We start from the raw sequence: 15,286 nt of genomic DNA on the forward strand, positions 1-15,286 counted from the left end.
TAAAACCATTTTTTTGTAAAGTTGAACAATTGAACTCAAACTATGCCCAAGAAAGAAATTGTTTAATGTATGTGTTAAAAATGTGGGTTATATTATAAGAAAAGACAATTTGTAGACATTGAGTTTAAGAATTAAGAGTTTCCCACACTGTGCTTCAAACGAATTTCACACCTTTTCCCTGGACAAAGGATGCTTCCCCTGCCCTTGGCCAAGAGATTGACAGGCTGGTGTGAACAGGAACTAGCAGAGGCACCCTGGCCTGTTGCTCTCAGACAAAACAATGGATTCTTTGGGATGAATAGGAATATGCTAAATTCGGGTGTAAATGACAACAAACTGCTGGAAGGAAACAAGACATGTGACCCTCTGAGTCAGCCCAGCTCTAGGAGGCAGACCAGACTGAGATGTGAATTGAAAGCAAATGTATGTTTTATAAAAATGCTTATAACAAATTGTACCAAGCTGACAAAAATGGGAAGCTTTGAGGTTCTTAAAAGGAAAAATTCCCTCACGATTTAAGACTAATCTGGACGCCGTGTGATGTTCTGAGACTAAACCCCGGAATGTATCCATATTGTAGCTACTGCATTTATGCCAAGAACCGGAAAAATTATAGAAATGTGCCCAGGTGGGGTGAGCAGGCATGTCTAAAATCTGGTGCAGAAAGAATATTGGAAAAAGTGCAAAAAGTGGTCATTTCTGAACCCAAGCTCTGAGGAAGAGGAGAGTTAAACAGAAATGCATCTTAATTAATCTGGCATGTAATTTATGTAATATTAAGAAGTGGTATATATTGTAAATATGTGTTTTATAGAAAATAGGATATCCTGTACAGACCCAAAGGGGAGGTTCCTTCCCTAAGCCATAAAGATGACACAGGATGACACGCTGATCCTTTCTCAAGTAAGGGGACAGGGAATCCTCTAACCTATCAAATCCTTAGAGGGTTGGGCATGTAGAATCAGCCTCCCCACCCACTTTGAAAATACATAAATAGAGACTGCTTAGGACAGATAGGGAACACACACTTTTCCACTACTCAACTATTCTTGGCGAAGCACCCCGCAGGAAGACTCCAGATAGATCCAGAGACCAGACTCTAGAAGCAAACTCTAGAACTTTGATGCAGAGAGGCCTAATTCCCAAGCTGAACCCTTCTCAGCAGGCCTGCAGAATCTAGCAACCTGATTCTAACCCCTGAACTCCCCAGGGCCTCTCACCCTCAACAGCTGGGCTGTGCTGTTTTGCTATTCTAGCCAAGAACCCTGTGCTAGAACCAAGGTCCAGACCCAGAAAGCAGAGCTGTATCCAGAACCTGTCAGATCCAGTCCAAGAGGTCACCCAGACCGCCATGCAGTGCTGAGAGCAGAACCCAGAGTGCCCGAGACCTGTCCGGTGGCGAGTGAAGCCAAACCCTTGACCAGATCTTTGACGAGGCCTATTCCATTCTAAAGCCTAGGAGGGAGTATCTAGTCTAGTACTGTCCATAACCAATCTCTTAGTTTAAAGTAATCCTCTTCCATCCATTTCAACCTGTCTAGAGCTGCATTATAGAATCTTGTGTCCATCCTGTTGATTCCAAATCTGTAAAGCGCAATCTGTCATTTTGAAATCTTGACTTTATTTCTGAAAATCTACCTTCACAAAAACCTCTGTAATTTTAAACCGCACATCCTAGAAGCAAAATGTAACTGTCATTTTGAAGCTAAGATCCTAAGCTGTCCAACGAACCTAAAACGAAATTCCAATTCATTATAGTTTTTCCGTAATCGTGTTTCACGCATGCGGGAAAATTGCAGCGAAGTGCAATTTTGCTCCAGTTGCTGAATTTCGTTTTCAATCTGATAAATCATTCATGAATCACTGATAGTGTTGACCTGTACCAATCCCAAGTAATTCTCACTAGTGCTGAATCTCCTTTAGTGAATTAAAATAATTTTAGCATATTTTCCCATTCATTGCAATCACATTGAAAAGTATTTTTGCCTGTTTTAAGATCATACCTGTTTTCTCTATGCTTGCTGGGGAGCTGGAATTGAACTGCATTATTGATTGTATTCTTGAAACCTGTGTCCTCTCATTTCCATCTCTTCATATTGCATCGTGGGGGCAGTGAGTAGTCACAGGGGAAAAAGTGACCACATTGTTTTGATTGAAACCATATCAAGTTTATTTCTGTGTTGCATTCTTTCCCATCATTGCAGTTCCTTGAACCCATATAAAGTATTTTCTGCTACCTTATCCTTCCTGTTCCTAATCCTAAGTGATTAAAGAGTTGTTGATATTGTAATATTACCCAGCACTGATCACTGTTCATATTCATAAGTGTGCTATTCAGGTATTGTTTCTATTCATAAAAGTGTGATATATATATTGTTCAATTCTTCAAATAAACCTTTTAATTTGCAAAACAAACCTACTTCTTGGCTCAGTGAGGTCAGGGAGATCGAAAGATCGACGACGATGCAGACGTGCATGGTGATAGCATGGGACTAGGTGGCTATGATCCCAGATGTAGTTGGCTTGGTCGTGAACAAGGTGGTTGGCAGAGCTGTCAATGGGATGATGATCGAAGAGGACATCATCATCGATGATGACTCAGGCCAACTGTGGGTCGTCGATGATGATGGCGTAGATGGAGGAACTGTAGTCGTGGACGAGTGTCATTTTTCTGAAGAGTGCCTGGACAACAAAGCTGCTGACAAAGGTGTTCTCGGCGCCGAAGTGGTCAACGAGGTGACCGTAGGAGTAGATGGAGACGTCTACCACATCGTCAACGAGGGAGCAGCCTAAGGACACGATCTATATCCCTTTTTAGCCTTCTTCCAAGGCTCAGAGACTTCTCTTTCTGGTGATTCTCGGTACACTCCGGATCCCCCTCAGCCGAGAGAACAGGGATGAGATAAATCCAAGAACTCTCGCATATTCCATTGATTATCATTTGCCGGTGTAGGTAGAAGTGGAGTGTTTTATTGGTCTCTCTAAAGTAACCCACAAACTGGTCTCTAGGAGTTGACTGAAGTTTTATAGGTTCTTTATATATTGTAGGGGTTTTGTGGGGTTCTGATTTTACCCTGTCCCATATTTTAGAGTTTTGGAAGTAGTAAATTGACTGCCAGCTATTCTGGGGTGAAAACTCTTCAAAGGGAGGTGGGGTTTCCTGTAAGAGTAAACAATGTAGGGAAATCCGGACCCAGAATAACTTCCTCAGGGAGTCCAGGAATCATGGCTGAAGATATTAAACTGGACTTGCCCCTAGACACGGTGGGAAACACAAATACGCACAAACAGCAGTTCGATAGGGTTGTAGCAATTACACAACGGATTTACCCATCATTCCCGAATGAACCCAAAATAAACATGGGACTAGGTTACATATTCACAGGGGGGACTCAATGTCACGGCCTCCGCTCTCTACAAAACCATAATGCAAACACGCCCGATGGTACCTCACACGGCTGAGACCGGTGGGAGCGAGATCTGGACCAACCGATAGAAGACCAAGATTGGTCCCAGATTTGTGCACTGACCAAGTTGATATCATGCAACTCTAGATTCAAGCTGATCCACTATAAAATTATCCATAGAACCCACTACACGCCGGTGAAACTCAAGCGACTATACCCTGCTCTCTCTGGCACCTGCCCAAGATGTAGCTCTGAAAATGCTAATATATAGCATATGTTGTGGGACTGTGTGGAACTGAGACAATATTGGTCTGAGGTCTGTGGAGCTCTAGATAAGATGGCAGACCAACCGGTGGAATGGACACTGCTGATATGTATGCTAGGTGCGATTGGGAAAATGAACCCAACATGGCGAAAACTGCTTAATTTAAGTCTACTGTTAGCAAAAAGGGTCATATTGATGAGGAGAAAGAACGCACGACCGCCAACAATAGAGGACTGGAACAGAGACATGTTGTGGGCTAGCGACACCGAAGAACTGCACATAGATTCAGTGATGGCCCCCTCTAAACCCAGAAATGTATGGGCACGGTACAGGCAATATTTATCTGCCCTTGATGACTCGAATGCAACGCAAAACTAACCTGTATATGTTGTATGTTCACTGGAATTGAATGTCGCAAATGTATGTGCTTAACCTACATGCAATGTTAAATAAAGTTGTAAAAAAAAAAAAAATGGACTTGCCCCTGATGTTAATGTGTAGGAGTATTTGGGGGTATACTTCATTGTCCCCGTGTACACAGACAACTCTAACTAGGGCAGCGGTCTGGAGGTCCGTTGTTGTGACTAATCAGCTCGTATAGCGGTTTGCTTGCTACCTGAGTCAATTAATGCCTTTACTTGCTTCCCATTCACCTAAGCCTTTTCATATGTGAAGTCAGTAGAAGAGTGACAAAAACATATGCTAAAGGTCTCTATATCTTCTTCGCGTTCTTCCCACTCTTCTCCCTATAAACAGCCTATTTACATAGATTTCTCTTTTACATTTTGCGTACAGTGTCTGGCTAAATGCCCTGTTTCTCTACATGAAAAGCAGGTAAGAGGGGTGGTCTGCTTCTTTTAGGTTCCTCCCTTTTGCTTTCATATTTGTTTTTAGGGTCATATCTCTGGACTTCTAGTCTTTCTTTTGGTATCCATTCCTTGATTTTATACGACCCTCCTTGTTTGTCTACTCCATGAGGTTGAGGTCGTTGGATAGGTTTGTAATATTTCCGTTCCTCACCTCGATGTGCCGAGTGGAAGTGTTTGGCTGCATCTGAGTGGTTTTGTGCAGTTTCAATGGCCATGGCTAGGGTAGGTCGACTTAACTGTAAGATGATAATTTCTATTAACTCTTCTAGGGATCTGTTATTGATCCAAAGGGCTACAGTGTTTTTGACACGTTATCCCATTCCTAGGAGGGTTTCTACCGGGTTTGGTCTAATGACCCTCAATTTCTGTTGATAGAAATGACAAGGTTGCCCCACTCTTTTCAACAACCCTTCTATGATGGATACAAAGGTGGCTCCCTGGGCAAGATTGAGTAGTTGATAGGCGGTCTGTAGTTCATCTTTCAACAGAGGACTCAAATAGCACTGTTTAAGGTTTTCTTCCCATCCTAGTTGTTCGGCTAGTCATTCCAAATTCAAGAAGAAATTCCCTAGTTCTTCAACTTCTACATATGGTTGAAGTATCCCCTGTGGTTGTAGGGGTTTAGCTTGCAACTCAACCATTTTCGTTGAATTTTCTTGCATCCTAGCTTCAGCCTGCATCTGATGGGCCACCAACTGGGCTATGACAACTGCTAAGTCGGCCATTTCTTCCGGTGGAGTAAGGGTTCCTTCAGTGTTTTTTTCTGAATCAGCAAAAAACAGGTTTTGACTCCCTCGGATAAAGTTTCAAAGTCGCCTGATTCTTCTGAGTCTGATTCTGCCTAAGGGATTGACTTTGGTAGGTTGGTCTCTAACCCTGAGGGCCCCGCAACGAATGGCAATTGGGTACCAAAAAAAAGGGTGGAGCGGGGAGGTTTAGGGCACTAGGCCTAATAAAGGTGAAGGCTTGTGGAACTTTCAGTATTATTCGATCCCACTGTTGTATATTATAATAAGAGAGAGGAAGGGTATCTAATAATACTTGCATTTTAAAAAACAGATCTTGTTGACCAATCGGGATATGTAGCTGAGAGAGCAAAAGCTCATTTAGCGTGGATACACGGTCAGAGTGAAGGAGTTCAACAAATCTATTTTCCCCTTCTGGTGGTACGACAATTAATCAGCATGGATTTTCAATTTTGATCAATTGAATCATTCCCACTCCTGACACCATATGTAAGGTATGCATGGTGGCAATAGTAATAGACACAAGTGACTACAGTTCAATGGTGTTTATTGAACTTTCACAAGGGTGAGATAAACGCCTATATAAACCTAAATCTACAGATGGGCGCAAGGTACGACCATCAAATAATAATAATACAGTCCTAGTGGAGTCTTTTCAACCTAAAAAAGCCTATACTAAAAAATAATATTGCCAATCCTTACTACTACTTTACAAATAATGTGGGGTAATGGTCATGAAAAAGAAAGAAGTGTTCACAAAATAATATGTCAGGGTGCTCAGGTGTTAGCCTCCCTTCCCACGTTTTCAGCACAGGACAAGACGGGTCACTCGAGTAAAGCACACACTCTGGCTTCAGGGGTACGAAGATACTGTTCTACTTTCCCAGTTCAGGACCTTCTGTGTCCAAGTCTCTTCACTTCTCGCAATGTTGTTAACGCAGAGGGCCTGCTGTATCGGAAATAACACGCAACTTTCTCTTCAATATTCAACTTGGGTGTTCACCATGGATACCCCTCAGCCGGGCGCAGATCCCTTTCTTTTACACAATTATTCTCGCCCACTAGGGCTCGGACAAGTATGCTGTACTTTAAACTATCAAAGACTTTTGAATGGACACAGGGATTAGCAAGACCCGTTGCATGATCACTTCCATCTCAGTATTCCTTTTTCTCACACTCAGCATCAGGTGGATACCTAACAGAGACTTTGGAATGAGTACCCACGTGGCACCGGACCACTCTGTGTATGGTATCTTGGGTTGCCTCACAAAGTTCAATCATAAAATTCAATTACTTATTTGGTTCCAATTATACCTTCGCTCTTTGCAAATGCCTCACACACTGTTCTCTTTGTACAATGTTGCCGCTTGCAACCTTGGTTCAAAACTCAAGCTGGTTTAGTATCAGTCTCTCTGACTCACCAGCTGTGCTCTCTTTTCTGACATTGCTTTGTTGTAGGATCCAAGGACAGTACCACAGCAGCAATTGCTCCTCCCCACCTTGGTTTTCGATGCGTGAGAGCCCTGGTTACCTCCGACACACTGTGCAGGTTTGATCAGCCTTAGTTCCTGGTCTTCGGTTTCTTACTTTACAAGGCTCATGAAAGTAATGTTCTTGAGAGGTCACGGGTACTCCCCTCCTTGCGACTCTCTGGTCTTGCCATCTTTCTCCTTGTATTAAACTGCAATCTTAGACCTGCTGTTTCCTTGTGTGGTTTGACTCGCTCAGAGTGTGCTTTCGTGCTCCGCCTTTGGTCCGTGTGGGGAAGTGTAATGGAAGCCCAGTGTATGTAATAATCCGTAATTGCCTGACCTTGCCTGTCCATGGTGTTGGGACATGTCAGGTATACGGCTCTGGTGTTAGTCCATTGTCGCTCACAGTGAAATGTCAGTGGGAAAGTATTTAAAAAACAGGTTCTTCAGCCTCTGTCAGCTTTTATTCCACTCCTGGAGCGAATCTTTTGTGCTACTTTGTTGTAAGGTACCAGGGTCAGCACATAGAGTGCCTATATTGTGGCTGAGACAATATCAAACCTAATTTGTGAATTTTGTAGTTGGTACTCTTGCAACGTGCGATCCCCAGAAGTTTTTGTATGTATCTGGTTCTTCATGTATTCATTTCATACATGTAGTCGTTTTGCATTGTCCATATTGTATATTATCATTTTAAACTTCCATTTATTAATTACATACACATATATACAGTTCCAAATTGCAGATTGTCATCAAATTAATAAGATTATTAATTTGATGACAATCTGCAATTTGGAACTGTATTTTTCAGTGAGAAAGTGTTTGTCGGCAAAGGGGGTGGGGGTTGAATTCATGTTATCCTACCTGGTAGGATGGGGAAAAGGTTTTACTGGGAAGGGGACACCGCGTCTCACCCTCAGGTTTCCCACTTCCACTCCCTGAGGACCACTCATCCAGGTGATCCTCCCACACTGGTCCACCTGCAGGAACTGTATCCAAATGCGATGGCCGTGTCCCGTCCACCCGGACGACAGATCCTCTGGGACTAGCGGGTGAGACACCTTCAGGTTTCTCACACAATGCGTACCTAAAGGGAATAGGGGCCGTTCAAGAGATATCAAAGGGGCCTCATCCCCTGAAGCCTCCACAAATGTAGGAACACCATTGGGTCGATCAAGAATCCCTGTGGAATACTGGTCTTGCCTTCATAGCTTTATGCTGTTACATCAGGCCACGTGTTCAAGGGCGTTCAATGGCGGTTGGCATCCGGTTTCTCTGCAGAATTCAGAATGTGGTGGAAGTACCATAGATTGTGAGGGTCTCTGCTACTGTGTGGAACCAAACAACTGGATGAAGCATGTCTTGCCTTACACCCAGGCCGGGGTCATCAGGTTCTCGGCAGCTGGACTTTGGGCTCCTGCAAGGATCCTTTACTGGTGAAGGTCCGCACAGCAGGGTTCTAGTGTCGCAGAAGAGGACTGGGGATGATCAAGAAGATTCCAGGTCCCAGGCTGGGCAGAAGTTCTTGCAGTGGAGCAAAGCTGGTTCTGTGTGTTACAGTTGAATTGCAAAGATGCAGCTCCTTCGGCCCAGTAAGGACAATGTCAGTCAAGTAGGACAACTAAATGGTTAGGCTCACCAAACAAAGGGAGAGAGGTGCTTTAGAAAGGTCTCCCGTGACAAGTAGAAGTTCGTGGTGCAAAATGCAGTGGTGTTGTTTGTGGCAATGCTGGTTCCTGCAGCAATTCTCTGGCGTCCTTCGGTCATTGCCCCCTTCAGATCTCTTCAGGTTCCAGTGGTCTACTGGTTTCCTTGGTCTAGCTTTCCTACTTCTATCAATGAAATCAGACTAGGGGGCTAGCCCAGCTCTCCAATAAGGAACTCTGCAACATTCTAATTTGGAGGTGGTTATCCAATAGTGGATAGCCAGCCTCCCAGAATGTGCCCACCATACCTCTGGAAGAAAATGGATTACGGGCTGTCAATTTCCCCACATCCTGGCAACTGACACACACTGGTCATTCTTTTAGGGGGAAGCATGCATAGAGGCATAAAGGAAGAGGAACGTCTTCTACCGGGATAGGCAGAAGGATGGCCAACAAAGGCCATGCCATCTTGTACAAGACTTTAAACATGAGTAGTAGCCATTTTGAGAATTTGGTCCTCCTAAATGCACTATCGAGGCTAAAAATGTGGGACGTGAGTTTGCTTCCTATAAAAGGTATAAAGGTATCAGCCTGTTCGGAGAAGCATGGACATTAAGAAGTGTTACTGTTGACAAAAAAAGAGGAGTCGCACTCAACTCCGTAGTATTCTCCATATGGGTGTGCTCAGGTACAGAACATTCTGATGCCCCCAGTGTGTGCATGCTTGCACACTGGCCATGGGAGCATACTCCCTGGATTAGCACTCATTCCGACCACTTCTGTGAGTACATGCCCTCACAATGAGCATCCCCCATGCTCGCCTCCATTTTATGATCACACAACAAGCATTGCTATATCCCTGAGAGCGAGCTCCAACATTGAATACCCTCAGTGCCCTTTCTGTGTGGTTTGCTCTCACACTGAATTCTACAGTGGGCTGCCTGTGAGCTCCCACATACTGTACTCCGCAGTCCTTCTTAAGTATGAGCCGTCACATTGTGCATCCCAGTGTGCACCATTAAAGTGTTCACGCACTGAACGTACTAATGCCATTCTTCTGTGAGTTGTTACACACAGAACATCCATGGGTGCTCCGTGCGTGCTCGCTACTAGTGTGTGCGCAGCATTCAACATAACAATGTCATTCGTGAGTGAGTATTTACACACTGAGAATCCACTGGTCCTCAATGAATGTTCTCGCATAGTGTGTGCTCATGCACTGAACATACCAATGTCGTTCATGAGTGGGTATTCACACATACTAACACCCATGGGTCCTCCGTGGGTGCTCAGCCACCTGATCTTTGTTGTGTACTTCATGTGCTCGACACGCACACTGACCGTTGCAGTGGCTATAGGAGTACATGCTGACACAATGGAATTTCTTCAGTCCTACTCTTCTCAGTGAGTGGGTGCTTACACTGCTGAGCACTCCACTGTTCACCATCGGTGCGCACAATCACCCCCAAGCACATACAATCTAAACTATTACAAGGTAAAACAAAACCCTACTAGATGGGAGCTATTGCCAGTTAGAAGAAGAGAGGGTCACCTGAGCTGAACTCTGCACTGTGTCATACGGAGACCCTCTTGGGGTTGGAGGGCACCCTTTGAATCATTCTGGCAATACCCCGCGCCTGGATGTTGTCACCCTCAGTGGAAAGTGAGCCGCGTCAGTAACAATAGGATGCTTTTGAAATGACATTAGCAAAGGAGACCTTCAATGCCTTGCCTCCATGCCCCTACCCTCCAATGCCTCCATGCCCCTACCCTACAATGCCTCCATGCCCCTACCCTTTTCTCCACCGTCCAACCCGTACTTTGAAGCTTAAATTAAAACAGCAGTTGCACAGAAGGGAAAAAGAATGAATGCCATCCTGCAGTGAAGGGCAGGCATTGCAAGCAGCAGGCTCCTCAGACCAGGATGTCCTTTGGGGACAGGATAGTGGGAGGCAGGGGGGCACAGGATCAGTAGCATGCACCGAACTCATGAGACATTAGCCAGGAGGGTCCATCTCGCAGCACCGGCAGGTAACACATTCATGAGCAGGTAAACTCGCGCAGTCACTGCTAGTGACCTCGGTTTCACAAACAATGAATATGACTGGCAGTAGTGATAGGGAGTGATCTGGGCAACGCAGCTTTGTTCCTCCGCCTTCCCCACGCCCTCAGACATTACTCACCAAGACCACAGCCATCCTCCTTGCAATACAATTAAGGCGATTGTTAGTTCCGTTCCTAGGTGTAGCCCAAACCCCATTTATAGTAAGGAAGCACGCAACGTGTTTGCTCTTAAATACAGGGATTACGGTTTATATGCTCTGGGAAGCTCCTCAGATGTTAACAGCTCCGAGATACACGTGTCACAGGAATGGATCAACCGCTCGCTTGGCTGCTGTCCTTCAGTCTGCACACACTGGATCTGCTGCCTTGCTCTTGAACGTGTGCATGTGGGGGGGGGGGGGAAAGAGAAAGAGAGAGAGAGAGAATAAGCGAGAGAGAGGGAGAGCGAGAGAGAGATGGGGAGAGAGAGAGAGAGAGAGAGAGAATAAGAGAGAGAGAGAGAGAGAGAGAGAAAGAGAGAGAGAGAGAAAGAGAGAGAGAGAAAATAAGAGAGAGAGAGAATAAGAGAGAGAGAGAGAGAGAGAGAAAGAGAGAGAGAGCGAAAGAGAGAGAGAGAGAGAGAGAGAAAGAGAGAGAAAGAGAGAGAAAGAGAGAGAGAAAGAGAGAGAGAGAGAGAGAGAGAGGGGGGGAGGGAGGGAGAGAGAGAGAATAAGAGAGAGAGAGAGAGATAGAGAGATAGATAGAGAGAGAGAGAGAGAGAGAGAGAGAGAAAAAGAGAGAAAGAGATAGAGAGAGAGAGAGAAAGAGATAGAGAGAGAGAGAGAGAGAAAGAGAGAGAGAGAGAAAGAGAGAGATAGAGAGAGAGAGAGAGAGAGAGAGAGAGAGAGAGAGAGAAAGAGAGAGAACATGTGGGGGGAGTGTGTGTAGGGTGTGTGTGTGTGTAGGGTGGGTGTGTGTGTGCGTGTGCGCGAGAAGGGAGAGAGCCAATGGTGCTGCCTGATGTTAAGGCAATGCGTGATGTACCGGGCGGGCTCCTGTGGGGTTTTCATAGACCAGCTTTGCACACTTCAGAGCAGAGCAACTCGTGCACAGCATCAATGCATGGAGCCGCAGACTCAAGGCTACACTTTATCTGGAAGTTCTGATGGCCTCGATCGCCACGCTTTTTTAGGCGTGATTTGTGAGCTCAGGAGCAGGATCCCCCCTCTGGGTTCCATCAGATCGCAGAGCATACGAATCCACTGAGCAACCACTGCAAGGTTCCAGATCTCTGGAGAGCAGCCCAAGCAGGAGACCCCGTGGCGCCTGTCGCAGCAGTGCAGGCAGGAAGCCACCTACATTGGAAAAACAGACACACAACGGAAGCTCGAGCTTCTGTTTTTACGCCCGTTTTTTTCAACATGGAAGGGGTCGCAAGGTGCAAGCCCAGGGACGGTCTCCATTAGAAAATATCATTTTGGTACAGTTTTTACTCAGTGAAACAGTGAACATGCACCTGTTGTCGGTGTGTTTTCCAATTGCTCAATCGGACGGTGTGTACCTTTAGGGCTGGACTGGCCTGTAGGGAACTCTGGAGATTTCCCTGCAGGCCGCTACACTCTGGGCCTCTTGTGTGGTATTTTCACATTTTCTCATAGAAAAAATGTTGGGCTTGCTAAAAATGTGTAATTTAGGGCCACTTTGAACATTATTTCCTGGGCCTCTTTTGGTTACCACTCTACCCCTGAACACACCCCACATACAATGTTCTTTAGTACACCTTTACTGAGGTAGCAAGCAATTATAATTGGCCAGTGAACACCCAGGTGATTAGGTGGTGATGGGTGACTGAGTGTTAGATGTTCTAATAATACTGTTCATGGGTTTTGTGCTTCCAATTCCATAATCGCATCGGATATGATGACTAGTGCAAATAAATTGGCTTGTGTGATTGGAAAATAGTCCCAAGTCCCTGATAAAGAAATACGAATTGCCATCACTCATTCAGGAAACTAATACAATGATCTACTAGTCTACCTGGCACACAATTAGTTAACCAGTACCTTGCGCTGTCCACACCTGCAGCCAGCATTGTGCTATATCCACAGTGTGCTATAAATGGAGACTCCCCTACTTCAGGGTGCTCAGCTGGTGACCAGGCAGCGGCCTTGGACGAAGCCACAGCACGTGCATTGGTTTCATTCTAGCTGTCAGGGGAGGCTAGACAACTTTCACTTTCTATGTTTGTACCATAGAGGGAGAAAAAACCATTCAAATACTGCCTGTACAGATAGATCGCCTTGGTGTCCTGGCACCGATTAATGTGATAAAACCAAGAACCCCTACCAATGCATCTCAAAGTAGGATTCCGCCAAAAGGTAGGCAAAAAGGAACTCTCACCTTGTGGTCTGCTAACTGCCGCTTGATGTCTTCGGTGTTCGTGGCTGCCTCGGCGTCTGTTTCCAGAGTCTGGTCCACCTCTTCCATCCAGTCTAGGAGAAGAAGTCTGGACTCACTGAACTGAGGACATGGAAAAAGACGGTCAGAAATGTCTTGCGTGGGAAATTCAACTTCCCAAAGACAGGTACCATCAATCGACTCCAGGACCAGTGTCTGTTGCACTCCCGGTCCCATTTCAATTCTCCCACCACCTGAAGTGATGAACACAGTTCTACAGCAACTATAAATGTCTGGTAGCAAGTGGCACATTATCAATGGTTTACTAACACCTACAAGATGCAATGCAAACTCTTCAAAGAATGTGTGGGGGTCATAGGTTATTGCAAAGTTAATAGGCAACGCTATACCAGTTGACATAACCCCAATACATGCGTAACCGAACGATAATCTCTACTTCATTCAGGTGGAACCCTTCTTGAACGCACATACATGTGGTATACATTCAGATCTCCCTGCTACCATACATTGCACTGCTCAGCAGGGTGCCGTCCGGTGCTCACCTGCTTGGCACGCTTGCGCGATTCTTCAAGCGCCCGCGTGCGGTCCCTGATGCGGTGCTGGACCTTTCCAAGGCGCTCCTGGGCAGTCAGCATCAGGTTCTGAATCACTGCGCAGTCCTGCTTGCGGCTGAAGTCCTTCAGGCGGCAGGCCACGGTTTCCAGACCAACTAGCTTCTCTCCATGGGTCGCCACTTCCTTCACCAAAACCTGCCATGATAGGATGCCCCAAACACACTCATGAAGAAGTCCACAGCCTTGTGTAGGTCGATAAGGAAGAGAACAATTCAGAACAACAGGGGAGTGGTGCACACTGCATTTGTATTTTGTATTTTAATTATTTGTATAGCGCAAACCAGGCCCGGAGGCTACCGGGCGCATATCTTAGAAGCAGTGGTTACATAATATTACTGCAACACTAACAACCGATTGTACACCTTGCAATGAAATGTTTTCACTTTTTGTGCTGCACATGCTTGATCAAATAATGTATTCTCTCTTTGTTTGCTACAGGGATTGCTATGCTGTACAGTGTTTTTAATAATAAGGTGCTACTGTGTTGTGAAGTTGTTTGAAGCTTTGTAGTATTTATTGCGCTACAAGGCTACCGATGTTGCACTTGAATGTTAAAAGGTTGCTGCATTTGTTCTTATACTGTATTTTGAGGTTGCCCGTGGTAATAATGTGGCCTTGCCCAGCTGTGGATTTACTGGCGAGGTTGCGTTATTGCTGGTGTGCTGTGTAGTTGTGGTGTTAATATTCTGTACGGAGGATTACCTTGGTGAGCTGTATTTATGTTTTTGGTTGAGTGTTTTTTTTTTAATTGTGTGATGTTAAGATGCTTGTGTTTGCTGTGGTATTTCTATAGTGTTGGGCTGTGGTATTTCTATAGTGTTGGGCTGTGGTATTTCTATAGTGTTTGCTGTGGTATTTCTATAGTGTTTGCTGTGGTATTTCTATAGTGTTGGGCTGTGGTATTTCTATAGTGTTGGGCTGTGGTATTTCTATAGTGTTTGCTGTGGTATTTCTATAGTGTTGGGCTGTGGTATTTCTATAGTGTTGGGCTGTGGTATTTCTATAGTGTTTGCTGTGGTATTTCTATAGTGTTTGCTGTGGTATTTCTATAGTGTTGGGCTGTGGTATTTCTATAGTGTTGGGCTGTGGTATTGCTGTGATGATGTTGGTCTTTGTTGGTAACGTTCTTCTTTTATGCTGTTTCCCTCCCATAGTCCTCTATGGTGCACCCTATCATTTTGCTGTGGTCTGCTTCCTGAGCTGACCTTTTGGAGGTACGTAAATCCCTCAGCTTCACTTCCCTTGATTTTAGCTCACTTATGTGGGGAAACTGTTCAGTCCTTAAGACTATCAGTACTGGGACACACACACTCACTTAATGGAATTGTATTTTTAAAGCTGATCACATCACCTTAAAGTGAAGTGCGGTTACGATAGTTTGTATCCCTAACATTTTCTTTTGTAACTTTGTGGTTACAAGCACAAGGTGTCCAAGATGGTCTGGTGGCAGCGGATACGTTTCCACCATGGTTTAGACTTTTCACTAATGCACATTTGCATTTTACTGCATAATGCCATTTAAAGTACTATATACTCGGAAATGGCTGTGCCACGAGATTTTCTCCAGTTCTTTGGCCATATTGCGTCTTGGCCTTCTTCCTGCCCTCTCGGTCCGGAAGTTCCATATATCGAAAGTCTGTCTGGACCCAGTCCACATCTTAGCCAGAATGAGTCTGTCGCTGGCCAGAGGTGTGGCCAGAGACTGTCCATAACTGGACAGCCCCTGTCAGTCTGACTGGTGAAGATCCTTACCAGTGGTAGGCATGCAGGGGGCAATAATCCAAATACTGGCTGAAATAAGGACTC

The 15,286-nt window shown here is 45.1% G+C and overlaps 1 protein-coding gene across 2 annotated transcripts in view; it reads right to left on the reverse strand.

The window, feature by feature from the left end:
* Positions 1 to 15,286, reverse strand: part of LOC138498038 (microtubule-actin cross-linking factor 1, isoforms 6/7-like) — a 530,795-nt gene that overhangs the window by 168,062 nt on the left and 347,447 nt on the right. For both annotated transcript variants that reach the window (XM_069621876.1, XM_069621877.1), the window contains exons 24-25: positions 13,409 to 13,615; positions 12,849 to 12,968 (exon numbers count right to left, since the gene is read on the reverse strand). In XM_069621876.1, the coding sequence (XP_069477977.1) occupies positions 12,849 to 12,968; positions 13,409 to 13,615 (327 nt within the window). The remainder of the gene's footprint in view (positions 1 to 12,848; positions 12,969 to 13,408; positions 13,616 to 15,286) is intronic.

This window comes from Ambystoma mexicanum, chromosome 5q (assembly GCF_040938575.1).
Source record: "Ambystoma mexicanum isolate Mex_15411 chromosome 5q, UKY_AmexF1_1, whole genome shotgun sequence".
Taxonomy (NCBI): domain Eukaryota; kingdom Metazoa; phylum Chordata; class Amphibia; order Caudata; family Ambystomatidae; genus Ambystoma; species Ambystoma mexicanum.